Source organism: Balaenoptera acutorostrata, chromosome 1 (genome assembly GCF_949987535.1).
Source record: "Balaenoptera acutorostrata chromosome 1, mBalAcu1.1, whole genome shotgun sequence".
NCBI lineage: Eukaryota > Metazoa > Chordata > Mammalia > Artiodactyla > Balaenopteridae > Balaenoptera > Balaenoptera acutorostrata.
Window position 1 is genome coordinate 35,430,402 of NC_080064.1, and position 19,423 is coordinate 35,449,824.

Genomic DNA, 19,423 nt, shown 5'->3' on the forward strand with positions numbered 1-19,423 from the left:
AGATTTTTAGATTTTTCTCTAGGTAATAGAGATCAAACAGATTTTTAAGCAGTAGAGGGTGTTGATCAAAGGTGCTTGGAAGTGACTGAATCTTGGCATCAAAGTCTGAAGCCGCTCTAATAGTTGCTTCTTTCCCATTCCCATCCAAATCTGCCTACCCTCAACCCATATGCATTTCAGAACCATGTTTCTAAAAACCAGCCATTTATATCTGCTTAGGTAAGTTACAGAGGGAGTAAGGTGGTGTATTTACAAGTTGGTTTGTCCAGATATACTATAACTTAGTGTCTGTATTTAATATTGACAACCAAAAAATATATATAAATATCTTCCAACTATACACAGCAGGGCAGGAGTGTTCACGTCTTCTTGAATAGTGAGTTCTCAGTTTCCCATGGCCCTCCTCTCTTGGTGATCGTCTGGCCCTCAGTGCAAAGGAGACTAGCACCTGGCAGCCCAGTCTGGCCCTTCCCCTCTCCTCCCTGTACTCCAGTGCTCCCAACTGGTCTCAGGCAAGGGAAGATGAATTTGAGTGGTTGGGTAGGAAGAGACAGGAATGGGCGAATCCTAATGGAGCCTGATCCTGGAGCCTGATCCCTAGGTGGGGAGACCCAGGCCCACAGAAGGTGTGGCCAGAGCCACCTCTTGGGGTAGAAGACTCATGGTTCGCAGTTCGATTAGTGTGTCCTTGGGTCATAGGTCCGGCCCTACAGATTAGCTTGGCAAAGAAGGCAAGTGTCTAGGCAGGGCTTGGTCCCCACCCTCAGGCACTGAGCCACTCAGGGTGAAGCCAGGGATGTGGATAAAGGAGACTCTGGCTGATAAAAAAATAATAACAAAATCAGTAATAAAAAAATTATAAAACCTGTTGCTTGTCTGAATAGATCTGAGCAACAGTCTTTTGTTAAAATCCTGGAGCCGTTAAAAGTCCTGAATATTCTTCTGGACATCACTACTGGCTGAAGGAAGGAGCCCCAGGCCCAGCTCTGCTGAGATCTTGTCAGTTTGAAAGTCTCCTCCAGCTGCCTGTGCTCCGAGAGATCCTTGGGCTGCTGGGAGCAGACCAGGCTGGTGGTGTGGGGCACCTCACACTTGTGAATCAGCTCCCAGGGGGTGGAACAGCTCCTCGGGTGTCTTGTCACTTTGGCTCGCTCCCCCCTGCCGGAAGCCGGAAGCAATCTCATCGAAGGTCCTGCCTTTCGTCTCGGGAACTTTGAAGTAGGTGAAGATGAAGAACAGAACCAGGAGCACGGTGAAGATGATGAAGACATAGGGACCACACAGTTGCTGAAAGATACACAGAAACACTCGGTTGGAGACCTGACCCTACATCGGGCCGTAGGACCTTGGATAAGTCACTTTACCTCTGGGCCTTTGATCTGAAAAAGGGAACACCCACCTACAACCCAGGAGCACTGGGATGTTAATGTTAGACTCTGCGGCACCTGGCATGTGATAGGAGCAGGTTCCCACGGCAGAGCAGAACAGAAAATTCAAAGATAAGGAAAGAACCCTGTGTGACTTGGGCTTCTGAGCCTGTTTCCTCCCCAGCATGATTCCCGTAAGAACGGCAGGGACAGCATTTTGCACAGTACTATGGGGTCCTGCATGCAGGAGAGAAACGCTGAGTGTGGGGACTCTGGGAGTTCTCACCTCCACATACTGGAAGCACATGCCCACAATGAAATTTGAGGTCCAGTTGGAGAAGCCAGCGACAGCAATGGCAGCTGGGCGAGGGCCCTGGCTGAAGAGTTCAGCCACAATGAACCATGGGATGGGGCCAGGGCCCACTTCAAAGAAGGCCACGAAGCCAAAGATGGCCACGATGCTCAGGTAGGACATCCAGGGCAGCTGCTCCTGTTGAGGATGAGAGAGCGGAGGAAAGTTGGATTGGGTTGTGCTGGATCCTCAGAAGAAACAAACTGCATAGGCAGCCCAGGGCAGGCCTAAGAGCTCTAGGCTGGAAAGCAGGAGGCCAGGGTTGATCCTGGATTTGCCGTGTGACTTAGGTACCCTGTGCCGGGTCTCGGGTTCCTCATCTGAACAAAACAGTTTAAGTCCTGCATGGTCTGCCCTCCCAGAATGGTCATGTAGTTGCATGTGGAAGGTGCTAAGAAGAGGTCCCTGAGGTCCCCTGGCTCTGGCTGCGGAGCAGTCTGCTTACAGTAGGAGGATGTGGAAGAACATTCCTGGGGGTGGGTGTTAGAAGGCTTGTAAGGTGCCCTACTCAGGACTGGCACAGAGCAGGCATGTGGTTTTACGTATAATCATTCTCGAGGAGGCTGCAGTAGAAAAGTTATATGGGCTTTGTTCCAGATCCCAGATCCGCTGCTCATTGCCTACGTATTGCCAGGCCTCTCGGCCATCACCGCGCTCTCTAAGCCTTGGTTCAGCTGTAAAATGAGTGTACTGGTGCTTTCCTTGCCCAGATGTTGGACAATCAAGTGTTGTGTGTGAAGTGCCTGGGACAGGATTATCACAGAGATTACAGTCACGGGCTTGGGGCCAGCAGGCTTGAGGTTGATTCCTGGCTTCGTCCTTTATCTGCTACATTACTAACCTCACTGGGGGAGGTTTCCTCACCTGAGAAATGGGAATATTGACTGAACTACACCTGTGCGTCGTGAGGACTGAGTGAGATGAGGCTTTTTTCTATGCCTCTGTGATGAGGAGGGCATTACTTTCTAGGGCTGTTCTGAAGATGAAATGAAGATGCAGAGGAAGACTTTGAAAACTTTAGTATCGGGCAAAGTAGCTCCTGGGGGGAGGGAACTTGAAGCCTGGGGCTGGAGGTGCGGTGGTGAGAAAGCACCAAGCAGCGAGGAGCCGGCTGAAGACAGGACGGGAGTGGGATGGAAGGAGCCAGCCTAAAGAGGCAGAAGGTCAGGCCCAAGCCCAGGATTGTGAGGGGTGCAGAACCAGGGTGAGGGCAGCCCTCCCACCCCACCTGGCCTCCAGTGCTGCTCGCCAGCCTGGGGCTGAGACAGGCACTTTGGGGTCTGATGCCCATGTGAGCTCCCCCCACCTGCCGCCTCGCCCCCAGAGTGTGGCAACTCACCAGCAGCGCCAGCGCGATGGTCATGAGCACCGCACAGCCTGCCATACCGGCCAGGCCTATGAGGTGCAGGGTCCGCCGGCCAGCTCGTTCCACCACAAACAGCTGTGGGCAGAGAGGATGTCAGTGCAGCCCGCCTGGTGCCCCTCTGAACACACCCCTTCCTCCAGGAGGGTGGCCCCCAGTGCTGGGAAAGCCACGTGGCACTGCAGAGATGGATGCCTCCTCCCTGGGGCTCAGCTCGGGGACTACATAGGGTCTGAGGGAATGAGAGCTGGCCCCCGAGAGCCAGACAGCTGAGCATTCTGGCTGTGGCCTTGGGCCAGCCATTGCACTTCTCTGAGCGTCAGTGTCATCAGCTGTTTGATAGAGTAATGAACTTGACAAGTTGTCGAAGATGAAATGGGAGAGCACTTAGGGAGCCCGTGATGCGTGCCTGGCTCACAGTAAAGGCTGCTGTTTGGTCATGAGGCCCTGAGGCCCCAAGCTGGACCCCAGCTGCCAACTGGCTGTGAGCAACGATGCAAAAGACTCACCGACACGACAGTGAAGGCTGTGTTGACGATGCCGGAGCCGATGGTGGCATACACAGGCTGCTGCACCCCCGCCTTCTCAAAGATGCTTGTGGAGTAATAGAAAACCTACGGGACACAGAAGTCATGGGGCTCGGCCAGGTGCGGTGGCTCTTCCCTGGCCTCTGTCCCAGTGGGGGCAGGACACACGGTCAGTAAAGAATGAAGGGGACACTGCACCAGTGCCCTCATGGGTTTTGGTTCTAAAGGAGAGCTGCTCCTCTGGCAGGGGCTCGTCTGTTGTTTTAAGTGTGGGACCTGTCCACAGCACACACTTAACCGCAGGGTTTGGCTAGGGCCACAGGAAAGGGTGGGTGAGGGCACTCACAGCATTGATGCCAGACAGCTGCTGGGACAGCTGCAGCACCACGGCAATGAGGATGGGCTGACGGTAGGCAGCCGAGCGGAACAGCTCCAGGATGGTGACCTTCTTCTCCCGCATCATCTGCCGGCTCTCCTCCTTCATCTCCTGCAGGTCGCGGGTCACATCCGAGGTCCCGCGCAGCTTCTTCAGCACTGGGGGGGCCGGAGGGAAGGCAGGGGTGGCTCAGAGCAGGGAGGGGGCTGGGGCCGGGGGCGGGGAGGGGCAGGGCCCGCCGTACCGCTCTTGGCCCGGTTCTCCTCGTTGCGGTTGATGAGCAGGAAGCGGGGGCTCTCAGGGCAGAAGGGCAGCAGGATGCACTGCAGCAGGGCTGGGATGAAGATGACGCTCAGCAGCAGGGGCCACAGCTCCTGGTTGCCCATGATGGAGTCCAGGCCAAACACCTGGGGGAGGCAGGGCCAGAGCAGCGGCTGTGAGCACCTTGCCCTGGGCCCACTCGCGGCCCCAATCCACCCAGGGGCCTTCTTCACCTGCTTTGTGGCAGCTGCTGCTTTCGAGAGAGGGCTCTAGTTGTCAGTCTAGTTCTGCCACTAACGTGAGGCTTAACTTCTCTGAATCTCAGTTTCCTCATCTGTGACAAGGGGGAAGTAGGGCCTACCTCATGGCATTAGTGGGGGATAAGATGGCAGGGCTACAGACATGTCTGGCAGGGGGATGGGGGCTGCTACTTTGCCACAGGACGATTTAGGGATGGGGCAGGGAGAGCCTCGAGAGAGGGGAGTGCATATATATATATATACAGGCATCAAGGTGTGGAGGTGTGAGAGAGTCGGCATGTTGAGGAACCAGTGGGCTGCCCTGTGGTTGGATCCCCACGGTGAGAAGAAAGGACGCAAGGCTGAGTGGGCTGGGATGAGAAGGGTCAAGGCATCTGGACTTGCTCTCCCACTGGGGCCCCCGGGAGAATGGTGAGCAGTGTTGTTCTCGGGACCTGCGCCTAGGATGTGTCTACGAGGCTGTCCTTTGCGGGGTTGTGGAAGGCCAGGTGAGGAGTTGAATCTGGACACACACCTGAGGCACTGGAGCCATGGGTGGGGGCTTACCTGGGCGATGAGGATGCCGATGACAATGCCCAGCTGGTGCAGGGTACCCAGGGCCCCACGAAGGTCCGTGGGGGACACCTCCCCCACGTACATGGGCACAAAGCCAGTGGTCAGGCCGCAGTACACACCAATGACGAAGCGACCCAGGATCAGCATCTCAAAGGACTTGCCCAGTTTTGAGAAGCCCATGAGCACAGCGGACACAAAGGTCAGCAGGTTCATCATCAGCATTGAATTCCGCCTGGGGGGCAGGACGGGGCGGAGGTCACAGGTCAGGCAGGTCCCTGGACCCCCCTAGAGGCCCCAGGGGCTGGGTCATAGGTAGGCCCTAGGACAGCCAGGGAAGGCCCCCCACCTCCCACTCCCTGGGAAGGGCCAGGACCCCTTCTGCTCACCGGCCAAAACGGTTAACGAAAAGGCCCACAGAGAAGGAGCCAATCATGCCCCCCACGGAGAAGATGGCCACAGAGAGGGACCAGAGCGTGGTCAGTGTGGCGGGCAAGATGCGCTCCTTATAGCGGTGGATCCACGTCTGGTTGTAGAACTCCTCAATCACCTGCAGGAGGAGAAGCAGCCTGATGGGCAAGGCCAGGACCCAGTCATCCTTCTCCCTTGCACTCCCCGCCTCAAAGAGGACCATTTTATCACGGGATGCTAGAGGGGGCCCAGGGGCCCAGCACTAGGTCCAACCCCAAACTCGCTGCTGTCTTACGCCGGGTGCCGCCCCTTTTGTGGGCCTCAGCCACCCACACCACCGAGGGAGAGTGGTGCCGGCTCTCATACCTCCCCCAGGGGTGGTTGCCAGTGCCCTGTAGTTTCAGGCGCTCAACAGGACTTTCTGGGGATGATGGCAAGTGAATAGTGGTGGAAGTTCAGGCATAGCAGAGAGGCTCAGAGAGAGAGTGCTTCTTCCCGCATGCCCCTCCCCAATCCCCCTTGCTGGGGAGGAAATACAGCTGGACAGAGGCCCTGCGAGGAAGGGAAGGGCAGGCTCACTTTGCACTCAGGCCTGGTGTGAGCAACTTGCACACAAATGCTTGTGAGACCCACGCTGCCACTTTCTATCCCCCAGGCCCAGCCCCTCCTGGCTGGCCTGGGAGTTCCCCTCTGAAGGACCCATGGCCTCGTCCCCTCTCCCAGGTGCCCAGTTGGGCGGTACAGGGAAAGCTACAGACAAGGAAGCAGTTCCAGGAACTGGAGACACCTGTCCTAGAACAGGCCTCCCGCTAGCCCTGCCCCCACCAAAGGGAGGGCCTGGCTGGCCCAGGCCCAGGAATGTGGCAGGCGGGCAGCACCGGTTCTGCCTGCTCACACTCAACCCCTCCTCTCAGGCGACGCAGATACATGCCCAGTGCCTCGGGACAAACCAGACCCACCCAGCCACATGCGTAGCCACAGGCCCAACGTACCCAGAAACAGCTTCCTGTGTACACATGCCATCGCACACACGTACTCGCGCTCATGTAATCTGAATATTCTCGGCTTCAGCCAGTCACAAACCTGCATGCCCCTCTTCCCCTCCCCACTTGCAGCTCGAACTCAACTCCACGCACCCATCTGGCACCCCTCCCCACTGCAAGTTTGTGTGCACCGGGCAATATGCAGCCTCTTATACAGTACGATCTCCAATGGCACTGCTCTTGGCCCCCCGTAAAACCCTCCCAAGCTCCAGGGGTCTAGCAGAAGAGGAGGCTGCGGGTAGCCACAACAGCCAAAGGGGGAACCAAGGCCCACAGTCCCAGGAATGCCCACTGAAGTATCTACTTGTCTGTCCCAGGGAAGCTGGACAGCTCAGGGGTGAGGAACCTGGACGCAACCAAGTTCAGACCCAGCTCCACCACTCATCTCCAGTGTGACCGAGGACAAATGATTTCATCTCGAATGACATTAGCAATATCCACTTCATAGTGTTGTGGGAAGTTAATGAAATACCCTTGGCAGTGCTCACACGGTGCTTGGTACCACCACTGAGCTGAGGGACCCCACCACGTTCCGGTACTGACCCAAGGGCAGTGCAGGCCACTGACAAAGGCTAACAGAGCCTGCGTCCCATAATTCAAAGTCAAGCCTCCTGCCAGATATCAGTCCCACCTCCCCACCTCCCAGCATCTCTACCTTTGCCCTATGCACCCTTTCCCCCACTTCCACGGTTACTCCTCCTGGAGGGCCCACCTGCCTTACCACGCTGAAACCTTTTGAGATCCAGCTCAGAGGGTCCCAAGAGTCTGTCCTCCCTGAGGGCAGGGACCCCAGTGGATTCACCCCAGGGCCCGTCCCAGAGCTGCTGCAGGGGTGCCTAGCAAGTGGATGGAGGAGGCAATGAAAGGGCCTTAGGCTTCTGTCCTAGCCTCCCTTGCTTCTGCCATGGGCAGAGAAGGCAGATTTCAACAAAACAAACACAAAGTGCTTGTGTTCTTCACGGGACAAAACCAACCCCAGAGGAGGACTGGCTGGGAACAGTAATGCTCCACTTATCAGGCTCTGCAGAGAGCAAGCTGTCCTGGATAAGGGAACTGCCCAGATAAATGGCCCTCACCCCTTGGAGGGCCCATCATCTGGCTGGAAATCTTTCTCCCTCCTGTGCCTCACACTGCCGCTCTGAGCAACCAGACCTACAAGCAGGGCTCCGGGGCACTGATGTCCTTGGGGCTCTCTGCAGGGGCAAGGAGAGGTGTTTGCCCCAGATGACACTTTATTTTTGCATGCTGTAGTTCTCAGGCTCACCCCCTGCCCCTTGTGTTTCAGATGCTTGTCTCACAGAACTCTCCACATCTGTTTTAAAATTTGCCAAGTCAGCTAATGGAACTTGTCTGAATTGTATGCAGAGCCAATACGTGTAGTATTTAGGTAGTAAGTGCTTACTACCTAAATGGGTTTAAGGGTGTGAGGCTGAGGTCTTTAACCCTCTCTTTGGGACCTGGCTGGAGATGTTGAAGAGCCATGTGTAAGTGAGGTGTTACCAGATCCTCCCCAGTTAAGTCTCCTGCATGTGGTAACAAGTCAGAGGGGCCAAACCCTGGCCACGACTAGCTCCTTTATGGCTCCTGGGCCCCTTGCTGCTTAGACCACTTTATGGGGTCGAGGGACGGTGAGCAGCCAGCACCCTCCACCTTGGCCCCAGGCTCATCCTCTTCACCCCCCAGCAGCACTTCCTGGCCAAGCCGAGGTTGCCCGCTGGGTTCCTCCCTCTTGATCTGGTGCTTGAGATTTGTGGGAAGAAGCTAAGCGTGGTTTTCCTTTCCTGCGGGCGGTGTGTGGGCTCTCTGTCCTCTCCCCTCGGGTCCATGCCCTATGTGGGGAGTGAAGCTGGCCCTTGGCCCAGGAAAGGCGGTGGGTCCCTGGAGAACAGGAGAACCCTGCGTGGGGAGAAGTTCTGGGGTCACTTCTTCCACCCAGCCGCCGCCTTGAGCATCATCCAGCAGCGGCTGGGTGCCTGTCATGGAAGAAGAGCCTCCTTACTGCTCTGCTCCTTTAACAGGATCCCACAGGCCCAGTCTCCACAGCGAGCTTCCTGGCAGCCTCCGCAGCCCCGGCTCATGTTTGAGGCGAGGCCTCACACATGCTTCTTCTGAATGCTCTTTCCTCACATTCTGGTTACAAGCCTGGGAGCTACCCTTGATCCTGCCACTGCCCCACATGCAGTCACTCACCAGGTCCTGTCCATAAAATTCTACCTCCTAATCGGTCCTCCTCTCTACTCACGCAGCACCTGCCCGAGGTCTCACCTGGATTCTGCTCTGGACTCCTCCCATCCACCGAAGCCAGATTCCCATTCCCACCATTATTCCCTGACTTGGCAGTCGAGCCCTGGACATCGAGTGGACCAGGCTCAGCCCTCCGTTTGTCTCTGCTCCCTTCCCAGCCCATTCCCAACCCCTCTCCCTGCCAAGGGTCGGTGTGAGTGCATGCATGCTGGGGCAGGTCCTGGTCAGCCATGGCATCAGGCTGTTGGAAGTTGAGGGGCTATTAGAGCTCTCTCTGTCCAAGCATCCCCTCATTGAACCTAGAGGGTAGAGGCTCACTTGATGACACTGTAGGGGCCAGCATGGAGAAGCAGGATGGCCCTGGGCAGCTGCCATCCCTTGGACTGAATGGTTTCCAGTAAAAAGCTATTCCTCATCCCAGCAGTTCTCCTGCGGGTGAGGGTGGGGAGAGGCTTGTGTTATGTCTGTCATCCCCCCTCCCTTCCCTGCCTGGGTAACTGTGGCTGAAGGACCACACGTCTGCCTGTCTAGAGCGGAAGTTCTGACTTCCTCTGTGTCAGGGCAGCGTCTGTAGTGAGGCTCTGGGTGTGAGGCGGAGCCCACTGCCTGGCACATGGAGTAAGCTGTTCCTTGTGTCACTGTTCTCTCAAGAAGAGAAGCCATCTCCTTGAGAGGAACATTAAGGACAGTTTTCCATTTTTTTTTTTTTTAAACTTATATAACTGTGCCTTGATTTCTTCTTTTTTTTAAAAAAATTTATTTATTTATGGCCGTGTTGGGTCTTCGTTTCTGTGCGAGGGCTTTCTTCTAGTTGTGGCAAGCGGGGGCCACTCTTCATCGCGGTGCGCGGGCCCCTCACTGTCGCAGCCTCTCCTGTTGCGGAGCACAGCCTCCAGACGCGCAGGCTCAGTAATTGTGGCTCACGGGCCCAGTTGCTCCACGGCATGTCGGATCTTCCCAGACCAGGGCGCGAACCCGTGTCCCCTGCATTGGCAGGCAGACTCTCAACCACTGCGCCACCAGGGAAGCCCAGAGTTTTCCATTTTTAAATTACTGCAAGACAAAGCATTAACCTAGGAATTTATAGTACAAGAAAGAACCTGAAGGAACTAGAGGCTTGCCCTGGGGAGTAAAGCTCTATCTTCAGACCGTGCTGGCTGCCCCAGGCCGAGGGACCCAGCAGGTCTGCAGAGCCCCAGGGCACAGACTTCAGCTCAGGGGAAAGAAGAGCTTTCTAGGCTTCAGAGGATGAGATGACCCATGTTACAGGTAGTGAGTCCCCTGTCAGCAGGGAGCATACAAGTCAAAGTTTGGATCAGGGATTGATATAAACAATTTATGTAAAAGGCTAGATAGAAAATATTAGAGTTTGCTGACGACATATGGCCTCTGTTGCTTATTTTTCTTCCCTTCCCTCCCCCAACCACCCTTTTAAACACGTAAAAGCCATTCTTGGCTCATAGGCCATGCAAAAACAGGCTGCTAGCTAGATTTGGTCCCCCTGCCAACCCGTGTTCTAGAATTCCAGACCACTGCCAAGAGAAGGGGTATATGTTTTGAAATTTCTGGCTGCTCGCCACATCTCCCCTGGAGAGGCCTGGTCTCCTAGATCAGCTGTCCCCAACCTTTTTGGCACCAGGGGCCGGTTTCGTGGAAGACGGTTTTTCCACGGACCGGGCGTGGCGGTGGGCGTGGTTCAGGCGGTAATGCGAGCGGTGGGGAGCGGCTGATGAAACGTCGCCCAGTACCTGTCCCTGACCCAGGGGTTGGGGCCCCCTGTTCTAGATCATCCTGAGAGGGAATCAGCTCTCTCTCAACCCTTTCTTCTCTCTCTTAGATATACTGTGGGGATGAAGGGGTTAAACAGCCGGTCCAGTCGGGAGGAAGTAAGGGCCAGCTTATCCAGTTCAGCCCCTCAGCCTGGCTTTGACCCCTATTTCCTGTTCCCTACCTACCCCTCCCCCACAGCTGGGGCTGCCCCCGCCCCTCAGCCCAGATGGTATGTCTCCATAGCAACTCAGCCACGCCCCAGGGTCAGCTGGGAGTTCCGAGACAGATGCTACAGGTGGGGCTGGACAGATAACTTCTGGGTTCCTCAGGGCCTCTCCCTGGGGCCTGGTGAAGAGGCCCAGGCAGCCAGATGGAGCTAGAAGCTGGGCCCCAACCCCAGAGCAGATGATCGGACCACCCTGGCTGCTTTGGCTGCTTTTCTGGAAGAGCCCTGATATGGCTTCTCTCCAAGCCTTTGCTCTGACCTCCTCACTGGTCCCTGGCCTCTGGGGTCTCCCCTGCAAACAGAAGAATCTTCATTTCCCCTGCTCACAGCTTTTCTTGTCTCCCCACCACCCTCAGGATGAAGTGTCTCTTCCCACCCCACATGGCGACGCCCCCACGCTGCCTGGGCACCCCACACCTCTGCACCTTCGCTTTGCTGCTGCTTCACCACCTGCCTGGTGAGCTGTTGGTCGCTTTCCAGAGCCATCCCTCCTCTGGAGAGCCTTCATAACCTCCTCTTCATTACTGCAGTGGTTCCCAAACGGGGACAATTTGCTCCCCCCCCCCGTGTCTGGAGACATTTTTGGTCATTCCACTGGCAGGGGTAGAGGCCAGGGATGCTGCTAAACACCCTACAATGCATGGGACAGCCTCCGTAATGCCAAGGAACTATCTGGCCACAAATGTCTATGGTGTTGGAAAAAACCCTCCTCTATGGGCCAGGTACCCTCTCCCTCCCCCTCGTGTGCTTACACCAGCCTGTCTGTGTTTCCATCACCGCCCCGGACAGCTAACTATGAGGCACTGTGTGCTCCCTCTAGACTAAACTCCAACAGGGGGACAGTCTGGTTCATCTGGGTCCCAGCACAGGGCTGGAGGCAGAAAGCTTTGTCACTAATTGATAAACAGGCCATGAACCGGAAAGGCTTAAGAGATGACACAGCTGTGGCAGGGTGTCGTGGTGTAAGAGGCTGTGCAACTGTGTGTGGGAAACTGAGATGTCTGTGCGTGACTCAGCTTGAAGTAAGAGCAGGAGAGAGCAGCAGGGTAGCAGTTGTTGACGTGTAAAAGGGTGTTTCGGTGCCTGTAAGTGTAACTGCCATTTCTTCTGTGGTGGTCAAGGACGCAGACTGGAGCCAGACTCCCTGGATTTAAATCCCAGCTCTGCCACTTACTAGCTGTGTGTCCTTGGTTTAATTGCTTAACATCTCTGTGCCCTAGTTTCTTATAAAACAGGGATTATAGTGTCTCCCTAATGGCGTTATATTATATGGAACAATTGAATTATTGTTTCTAATGCATTTGGAACAATGCCTGGCGCGTGACAAGTGAGCTGTAAGCTGTGAGAGTCCGTATAAGCGGAGATGGGCGAAGGGGAGAGGGGGCCCAGAGCTCTTTGGATCTAGGCAGAGATAAGGAGAGGCTGCCTGGAGCCTGGGCTGGGAAGCCCGTCTTGCCTCCAGTACTTTCACTCACCAAGCAGGTCGTCCTGGGCAGACCTCGCCTGCTCTCTAGACCAAGTTCTTCCTTTGGCAAACAAGGAACGTTGAGCCAGCGGACTGTCAGGCCCCTTCCAGCCCAAGTGGTCTGGTTTCTGAGGATCCCTCAGACATGCCTGACACTGTCCCTTGGCCAGTGACTCATGGTTCCTCAGTGGCCTTTAGTCACCTCTGTTGGCAGCTCAGCCATTTGGGGAGGGGAGAGGTAGTTCTCTCCACTCAGTATGATGGTCAGGATGCCCTTGCTCATTTATCTGCTCTCTGTGTGGCTGGGCTCCCCTCCTCCCCTGGAGAGGCCGGAGGCCTGGCAGGGATGTCGTCATCAGGCGTGACGTCCATCAGGCCTGGCGTCCATCTGTAACTAAGCCTCTCTCTCCAGGTGACCTCTCACAGCCTCGGTGCCTCCTTTATGAGGGGGAAGATAACCCCGGCCCCACCCACCTTGTGGGGCTGCTGTGAGGAGGTAACTTATTAGGAGGTGCTTTGTAAACATTTAAAATAATGTTATGATTAATTAACCACTTCCAAGAGGAAGCCCTTTGGGGCCTGTTTTATGGAGGAGACCAAGTTTCTGGTAATTAACAGCAGTACTGGCACCCTCACCTCTAGTGGGGCAAAGTCTCCATTGGCAAGCAGGCCAATGTGGCCAGCGCAGTGCAGTTTCCTAAGGGAAGTGCCTCTAGACAGACAAGGGGGGGTCAGCCTGGTCGGTGCGGGCCGTTAGCAATTCCCCATCAGTGGAACACTTCATGCCACCGCATCTCTGCACAAGCCTTTCCTATTGCCTGGGATACCTGCCCCTCCTTCCCTCTGGGACTGATTTGCCCTCGAAGGTCTAGCACAGCTGCTAACTCCTTCGCGAAGCCCTTTCTGTCTCTCCCATCAGCCCTACCTCCAGCATTAGTCATTCCTTTCTCTTCGTTCCCACAGCACGGATAAGCCCTCCGTTAATAATACTGTGGCTTTTCCCAAGGGGTCTCCCCTCCCCACCCTGCCCCTGCACTCTGGATGGTTGAATCTCTGGAGGGCAGGGACAGGGCCCAGCTCTGACCATGTGTCAGGCAGCTCCCTGAGGGCCAGGGTGAGCCTGCTGCGTTCTCAGCTCTATCCCTCCCCACCATCTAGGGCAGTGCCTGGCACACAGTCCACGATGAGTGAAGGTGTTGGCACAATCACTGGGCCATCCCAGGACAATGGCTTTGGTGCCTCCTGAGGCACGGCCGTTGGCTCTGAGACCCGCTTTCATCTCTTCCTCTAGTGTTGTCCTCTCCCCTCTTCACATGTTAAGTTTATCACGTTTTTTCCCGGTTGGAAAAACTACCGCCAGGCTTATGAGAAGTGTCTGTAAAGTACAAGAGTAAACAGGCGGAGTGCCTGAGCGCACGCCCCCGGAAATGCCACGCAGGTCTCTCGCCTCAGTCCTCAGAGGCCGGCTGCCCAGGTGACCTTTGGACAGGTGCCCGCAAATGCTCCTATAAATGTTTACCGCTGGGCCCTCTGTGCTGCCCGGAACCGCTGCCCGCTGCCCCGCCCATCTTCCGCTGTAATTCTCACCTTTCGCCTGTTTCTGATTAGATGGGAGGTCCCAAGAATTAGAGAACACTCTGGGTTTGTCCACATCTGCACCCTTGGAAGTGTCTTAGTCCCTTCCGGCCAAATGCAACCCCTTTGCCTCTGCTCCACCACCACCGGCCTCCTGAAGGACCACCCCCACTCCTTATCTTCATCCTCTCCTCCTCTGCTGATTCCTTACAGCCCATTTAAAAATGAATTCTTCAAAAAAAAAAAAAAAAATGAAGTCTTCGTATTTAAAAAAACCTTAGCCAGACAACCCCTCTGGCGACCACCCTTCTTTCTTCCTTTTCTACCGAGTCCCTTGGAAGGGCTGTCTTTGCTCTCCCCCATCTCCCTTCTCCCTGTTCAACCCACTGCAGGGAGGTCTCTGCCCACAGGACTCCACTTGGACAGGACTCCACTTTGCCACGGCAGGGTCACCGGAGGGTCTTTTGCCTTCGGCAGTATGGAGCTGATCTGCCCAGGTCAGCCTCCGGAGCACCGGATAGCATCGCTTCACTCCGTCCACATCCGAGTGCCTGTTCCTATGGGCGGGCGCTGCTCTAGGGACGAAGGACATGGCCATGGACGCTCATCCTCAGGCGCTTCCATTCTTCCTCTGGCTCAGAAGGGTCTTGTCTCCTGGCGTAGAGATGCCAGCTCTCCTCCTCCTTCCCAGGATCTTCTGTCAGTGGGTGTGCTCTCCAGGGCTTGACCCTTACTTCTCTTTTTACTACTCTGCAGTTCCTCTGGGAGATCCTTCTCTATCACTATGGATACCGGTGACCAACCTATCGGTCTTCTCCCGCTGACTACCCTCCAAAGAAACAGACCCCCGTGTCCAAGTGCTTGTCCGCTGTGTCACCAAACCTCAGTTCCTGCATATCCCACGGCACCTCCCTGCTCCTCCTCCAGACCCCACGTCGCCCAAGCCAGAAACCTAGAAGCCAGTTTTAAACCCCGCTCTCTCATCCTCAGGCTGAACTGATGACCAGCTCCTGCCCATTCTTCCTACTCAGTGTTGGTTTTTCTACCCCTATAACAACAGCAGGCTTCTCACTATTTCCCTGTCTCTAGTTTCACATTCTCAGACCCATCCCACTGCACCAGACGCCTGAATCATTTCCCCAAAATGCAAATCTGATCCTATCTATCCTCTTCGACGGGGTCCTACTGTCCTCATTCTGAAGTCCACACTCCCCAGCTCGGCCTATGCATTGGTGCCCACGTGCCCATCCTCGCTGTGCCATGCCCTGCCAGTGGCTGGAGATTCTACAGATGAAACTACCGACCACAAGAGCCCTTTGTGGGCAGCTTCTGGCTTACCTCATCGCCCTTCCTTCTCCCTCCTCCCATTTACCCTAGTGACACACAGACTTTCTTTCCTCTGGGCATTTTATCCCCACCTGTGGGCCCCTGCTTACCACAACCCCGTTCTGTTTCTGGAAAACACCTCTATCCTGTTCTTAGAGTCCTAGTTCTGTCACCGTGCGTAACTCACTATGTGATCACAGTCAAGTGATCACCCCTGACTGTGATCACTTAATCCAGTGCTTCTCATCTTTTGACTGCACATTAGAATCAATTGGGGAGCTTTAAAAATTTGATGCCCAGACAGCATCCCAGACCAATGAGGTCAGATTCTGTAAGTGTCAGGGGACACTTACTGACGTGCAATCAAGTGGAGAACTCAACCTCTCTCTAAGACTGTACACACTTTGCATCTGTAAGGATTCCCAAAGGGAGCCAGCTCCAAGGCACACACCTTGGCAAGATCTGCTCAGAGCACTTAGCGAAAGCAGGGCTTGGAACTGTTTCAAGCATGGGCCCACGGTCGCCATTTCCCACAAGCTTGGAAAAGCCCCGTCACGTCCGCTGCAGCTGAGCATGACTCAGCAGGCCTGGCCGCTCTGGTGACCTGCTCCCCAGCATTGGGCGTGGCCCCCACGGCCACCCTCCGCCTATTTGGAGGAGGCCCAGCTCCCCCAGACAGGCCCCAATCCTCGGAAAGCAGCCACACTCACTTCCTGGCCTCACCTGTCTGGACCATGAATGTGGCCTTGACAGGACGGTCCACTCTCATTTTGTCCTGCCCGGGAAGGTACAGACTTTTAAAATGACCAGGTGGCTGGTCCGGAAGACAGCCTGAGGTTGTGTAAACAACAGAGTTTGGCTTCTGACTCCACCATCCCCTAGCTATGTGACCTTGAGCCCATTGGTCATTTCACCCGCCCTGGGCCTCGGTTTTCGGGTGTATAAAATGGAAATCACCGCCCGACCTTATGAATATACACAACAGGCCTGGCGTAGAGGAGGGACTCGTTACAGTCTCCTTTCCTGCCCCCGTCCTCTTCTCTCCTCCCCAGAGCTGTGGGCTGGCTACGCTGGAGGCACTCACCGGGACCCCTCCCAGTCCCGACACTCAGGTGAACACGTGAGGACAGATCTGGGTTGTGCTGTGGGGGGAAGGGAATAAGCGCACACTTGCACCCCTCCAGTTCCCTAGGGCAAGACGCTGTTTTTGCTTTGCTTGGCCCGGGGCCTCCAGGGAGACAGGCAGTTTCAGCCTAGAATGGGCTCCCTTACAAGGGAGTGTGCTGCGTGTGGATGGGTGAGAGCACGGGCTCGGGGACCACCTGGCAGGGAGGGCGCCAAGGCAGACTGCTGTCGCATACCAGCTCCATCCCTGACTAGCTGGTCATGCTGGGCAGGTTCTGGCCATTCCCCGCACCTGCAGGGTAGGAGTGGGCATGGCTGCCTGCCTGCCTTAGGGCTCGGTGTGAGCAGCAGGTGAGAAGAGCACCACGGAAGCCCTCTGTAGCCCCAGAGGGCCGCACGAATGCAGCATCACTACACCGAACACGGCTTCAATTTTTACAAATGTCTGTGTCGGGTGGGAGGTTGGTCGAGATGACCTATAAAGATCTCATGGTTCTGTGGGCCCCAAGATTCCAAGGCCAAAGCTAAGAGTCTCTAACCCGTTCAGGGCCAGAATATTGGCTGGTAAGGCAGATGGTGAGTTGATGTAAATGACTGCAACGTCCAAGAGGCAGGGTGAGCGTGTGTGCGTGTGTGTGTGTGTGCGTGTGTGTGTGAGAGATGGGGGGCAGGGGTGCACAGCAGAGCCCTCTGGTCTCGAGAAGCCTAGGACGGCACAGCACTCACCTTCTGGGGGGCATTGATGACTCCAGTGTTGTAGCCAAACTGCAGGGAGCCGAGCACTGCCCCTCCCACAGCCAGCATGAGGCGGCCCGTCAGCTTCTGCAGAGAGAAAACCCCACACTGTTAGAGGCACGTCAGGCCCAGGTTACTAGAGGGCAGGGCCTGGGCTGGCAGGTTCCCTTGTTCAGATAGCTTGCCTGACTCCTGGCACCACACCAGCCCTTCTCTGAAGAAACCTGGCCACTTCCCGACCTCAGGTGCCCAAACCAGCCCTGCCAACTTCTAGACACTGGGCTGGCCAGACTCATTCCTGGGGAGAGAGGGTAATTAGGGTCTTCCCCCTCTCTGTAGCCAGGGATTGGCATTCTCTGGGGTCTCATTCCCCTGTTGAAGCCATGCCTGGGGTTGAGGTTGCTCCAGACTCTCTGACTGGGAGGCCCAGGAACCAATGCAAGGGGGGCCAAATTACGTGGGAGGAGCGGCGTAGATGGGCGAAGTGCCCTGGACTTGGAGCCCAAGATGCTGGCTTCTAATTCCAGCCCATCTGCCTCCTTGCTCTGTGAATTCCAGCAGGTGAGTCCCCTTCCCCACTCCTCCCGGACCGTCTGTTTGCTTGTCTGCAAACCCTCGCCTCCATTCACAGGGCAGATACTGAGGCAGAGACAAGTTCCAGCTCACTCAGGGGTCTGCAGAGAGCCAGGCTGAAGCTCGGGGCAACCATCCCCAGACCACGAGCTTCCCAGGGTTGTCAGGACACAGATGACATAGCAGCCAGGAATGTGCTTTGGAAAAGTACACAACACAAGGCGAGTAAGAGTGCTGGGTCAAGGTGTTTCCAATGGGCAAAGGGCTGGGGGAGAAAAAGGGCAGTGGGATTCTGTCTCCTGGAAGCCAAGGGCCGGAGGCAGCAGGAAGGGAGGAGGCCAGAAGGCAGGAGGGCCCGGGGAGAGCAAGGTGCCTTGCTAGGGAGAGGACTTTTGTTTTCTTTTAAAATGAAGAAGCCAAGGGCTTCCCTGGTGGCGCAGTGGTTGAGAATCTGCCTGCCAATGCAGGGGACACACGTTCGAGCCCTGGTCTGGGAAGATCCCACATGCCGCGGAGCAACTAGGCCCGTGAGCCACAATTACTGAGCCTGCGCGTCTGGAGCCTGTGCTTCGCAACAAGAGAGGCTGCGATAGTGAGAGGCCCACGCACCGCGATGAAGAGTGGCCCCCGCTTGCCGCAACTAGAGAAAACCCTCGCACAGAAATGAAGACCCAGCACAGCCATAAATAAATAAATAAAATAAAATAAAAATTTAAAAAAAAAAAAAAAAAAAATGAAGAAGCCAAGATGTATGACAGTTAAGGCAGGCCCTTAACTGACCGAAAGAACAGGGCCTGGGGGGAGGGATGCCAGAGAAATGATGGGCGGGCATTCACCAGGTGCACCACACCAGGCTGGGCACTGGAGGGGAGGGGTGTAGGCACAGATCCTGAGCTGCACCTACCTGTGGAGGGGAGAGCCTCAGCTTGGCGATGGCCTTGGTCTCCCCCCCCCACCCCCCCACCCCCACCCCTGGAACCCAGAAGCAGCCCTGACTTCAAGATCCTCACAGATAGCGCTGGGCTTAGCTGTTAATCAGACACATTCCTAGTATGGTCTTTTCATTCTCTAGAAGCCTCAGGCCAACGATTGCGAAAGCTAAGGTTCTCACGTCAGAGGCTAAGAGGAAGGTTTCAGCCAGCAGGAGTTCAGAGCCCATTCCTTGTCCAGGGAGAGCTGGATCCTCCCTTCCCACGGGCTCCTTCCTGGCCAAACTCTGGACATTCATCCTAGACGCTGCGGCTTTCCTCCCAGCGGGCTGCACTCCCTGTAAATCCTGTCTGTCACGGCCCACCCTGCCCAGCACCCCTCAGAGCCTCCCTCTCAACTCCTTAGGGAGCCTTCAGACCCAACGCTGTTGGTTCTGAGTGGGTGGTGAGCACCTGACAGACCTCCTCTGGTGGGCCCCGGCCAAGCCCAACTCCTCGGGTGACCACTGGGATTAAGTAAGAGGATGTCACAAGGACGGCACAACAGCGGCTGTTGAACCCCCATGTGGGGGCTTTCTGCCTGGTGAGTCACAGGCGTCACGGCTCAGGGTTGGCTTTGAGGTTGGCCATCGTCTGATACTAATGGTATACAAGGTATATATTTTTCTAGTACACACTCGAATAAATATAAAACTAGCAATGCAAACCTATGATTTGAAAAAATGTGGCATAACTATATAATGGAGTACTTAACAAAGAAAGCTCTTTAGGTACTGATTTGGCATACTCCCCAAGTTATATTAAGTAAAAAGCAAAGCTTCAGAACAGTGTGTTGTATGCTACCTTTTGTGTGGGGGGGAAAAAAATAAGGCTAGGATGGGGGAGAATATACACATCTACTTCCTTAAAAGAATGCACAAGAAAGGTAACAGTGTACCTTGGG

General features: G+C 55.5%; 2 protein-coding genes across 7 annotated transcripts in view; one reads left to right on the top strand and one right to left on the bottom strand.

Annotated features, from left to right (window-relative positions):
* ZNF691 (zinc finger protein 691) overlaps positions 1–19,423 on the top strand; it is an 80,962-nt gene that overhangs the window by 54,320 nt on the left and 7,219 nt on the right. Inside the window, exons 7-8 of one of the 6 annotated variants that reach the window (XR_009009354.1) lie at positions 11,109–11,209; positions 18,019–18,228. The exons of 1 other annotated variant lie outside the window; for it this stretch is intronic. The gene's annotated coding sequence lies outside the window, so the exon portion shown is untranslated. 4 more of the 6 variants (XR_003622267.2, XR_003622266.2, XR_009009355.1 and 1 more) reach the window with 4 other exon arrangements.
* The window catches only part of SLC2A1 (solute carrier family 2 member 1), a 28,958-nt gene continuing 9,722 nt past the window's right edge, over positions 188–19,423 (bottom strand). The window contains exons 2-10 of the mRNA XM_057553826.1: positions 16,970–17,065; positions 5,448–5,608; positions 5,053–5,293; positions 4,230–4,392; positions 3,956–4,143; positions 3,592–3,696; positions 3,059–3,160; positions 1,654–1,857; positions 188–1,287 (exon numbers count right to left, since the gene is read on the bottom strand). Coding sequence (XP_057409809.1) covers positions 1,087–1,287; positions 1,654–1,857; positions 3,059–3,160; positions 3,592–3,696; positions 3,956–4,143; positions 4,230–4,392; positions 5,053–5,293; positions 5,448–5,608; positions 16,970–17,065 — 1,461 coding nt within the window. The 3' untranslated portion in view covers positions 188–1,086. The remainder of the gene's footprint in view (positions 1,288–1,653; positions 1,858–3,058; positions 3,161–3,591; positions 3,697–3,955; positions 4,144–4,229; positions 4,393–5,052; positions 5,294–5,447; positions 5,609–16,969; positions 17,066–19,423) is intronic.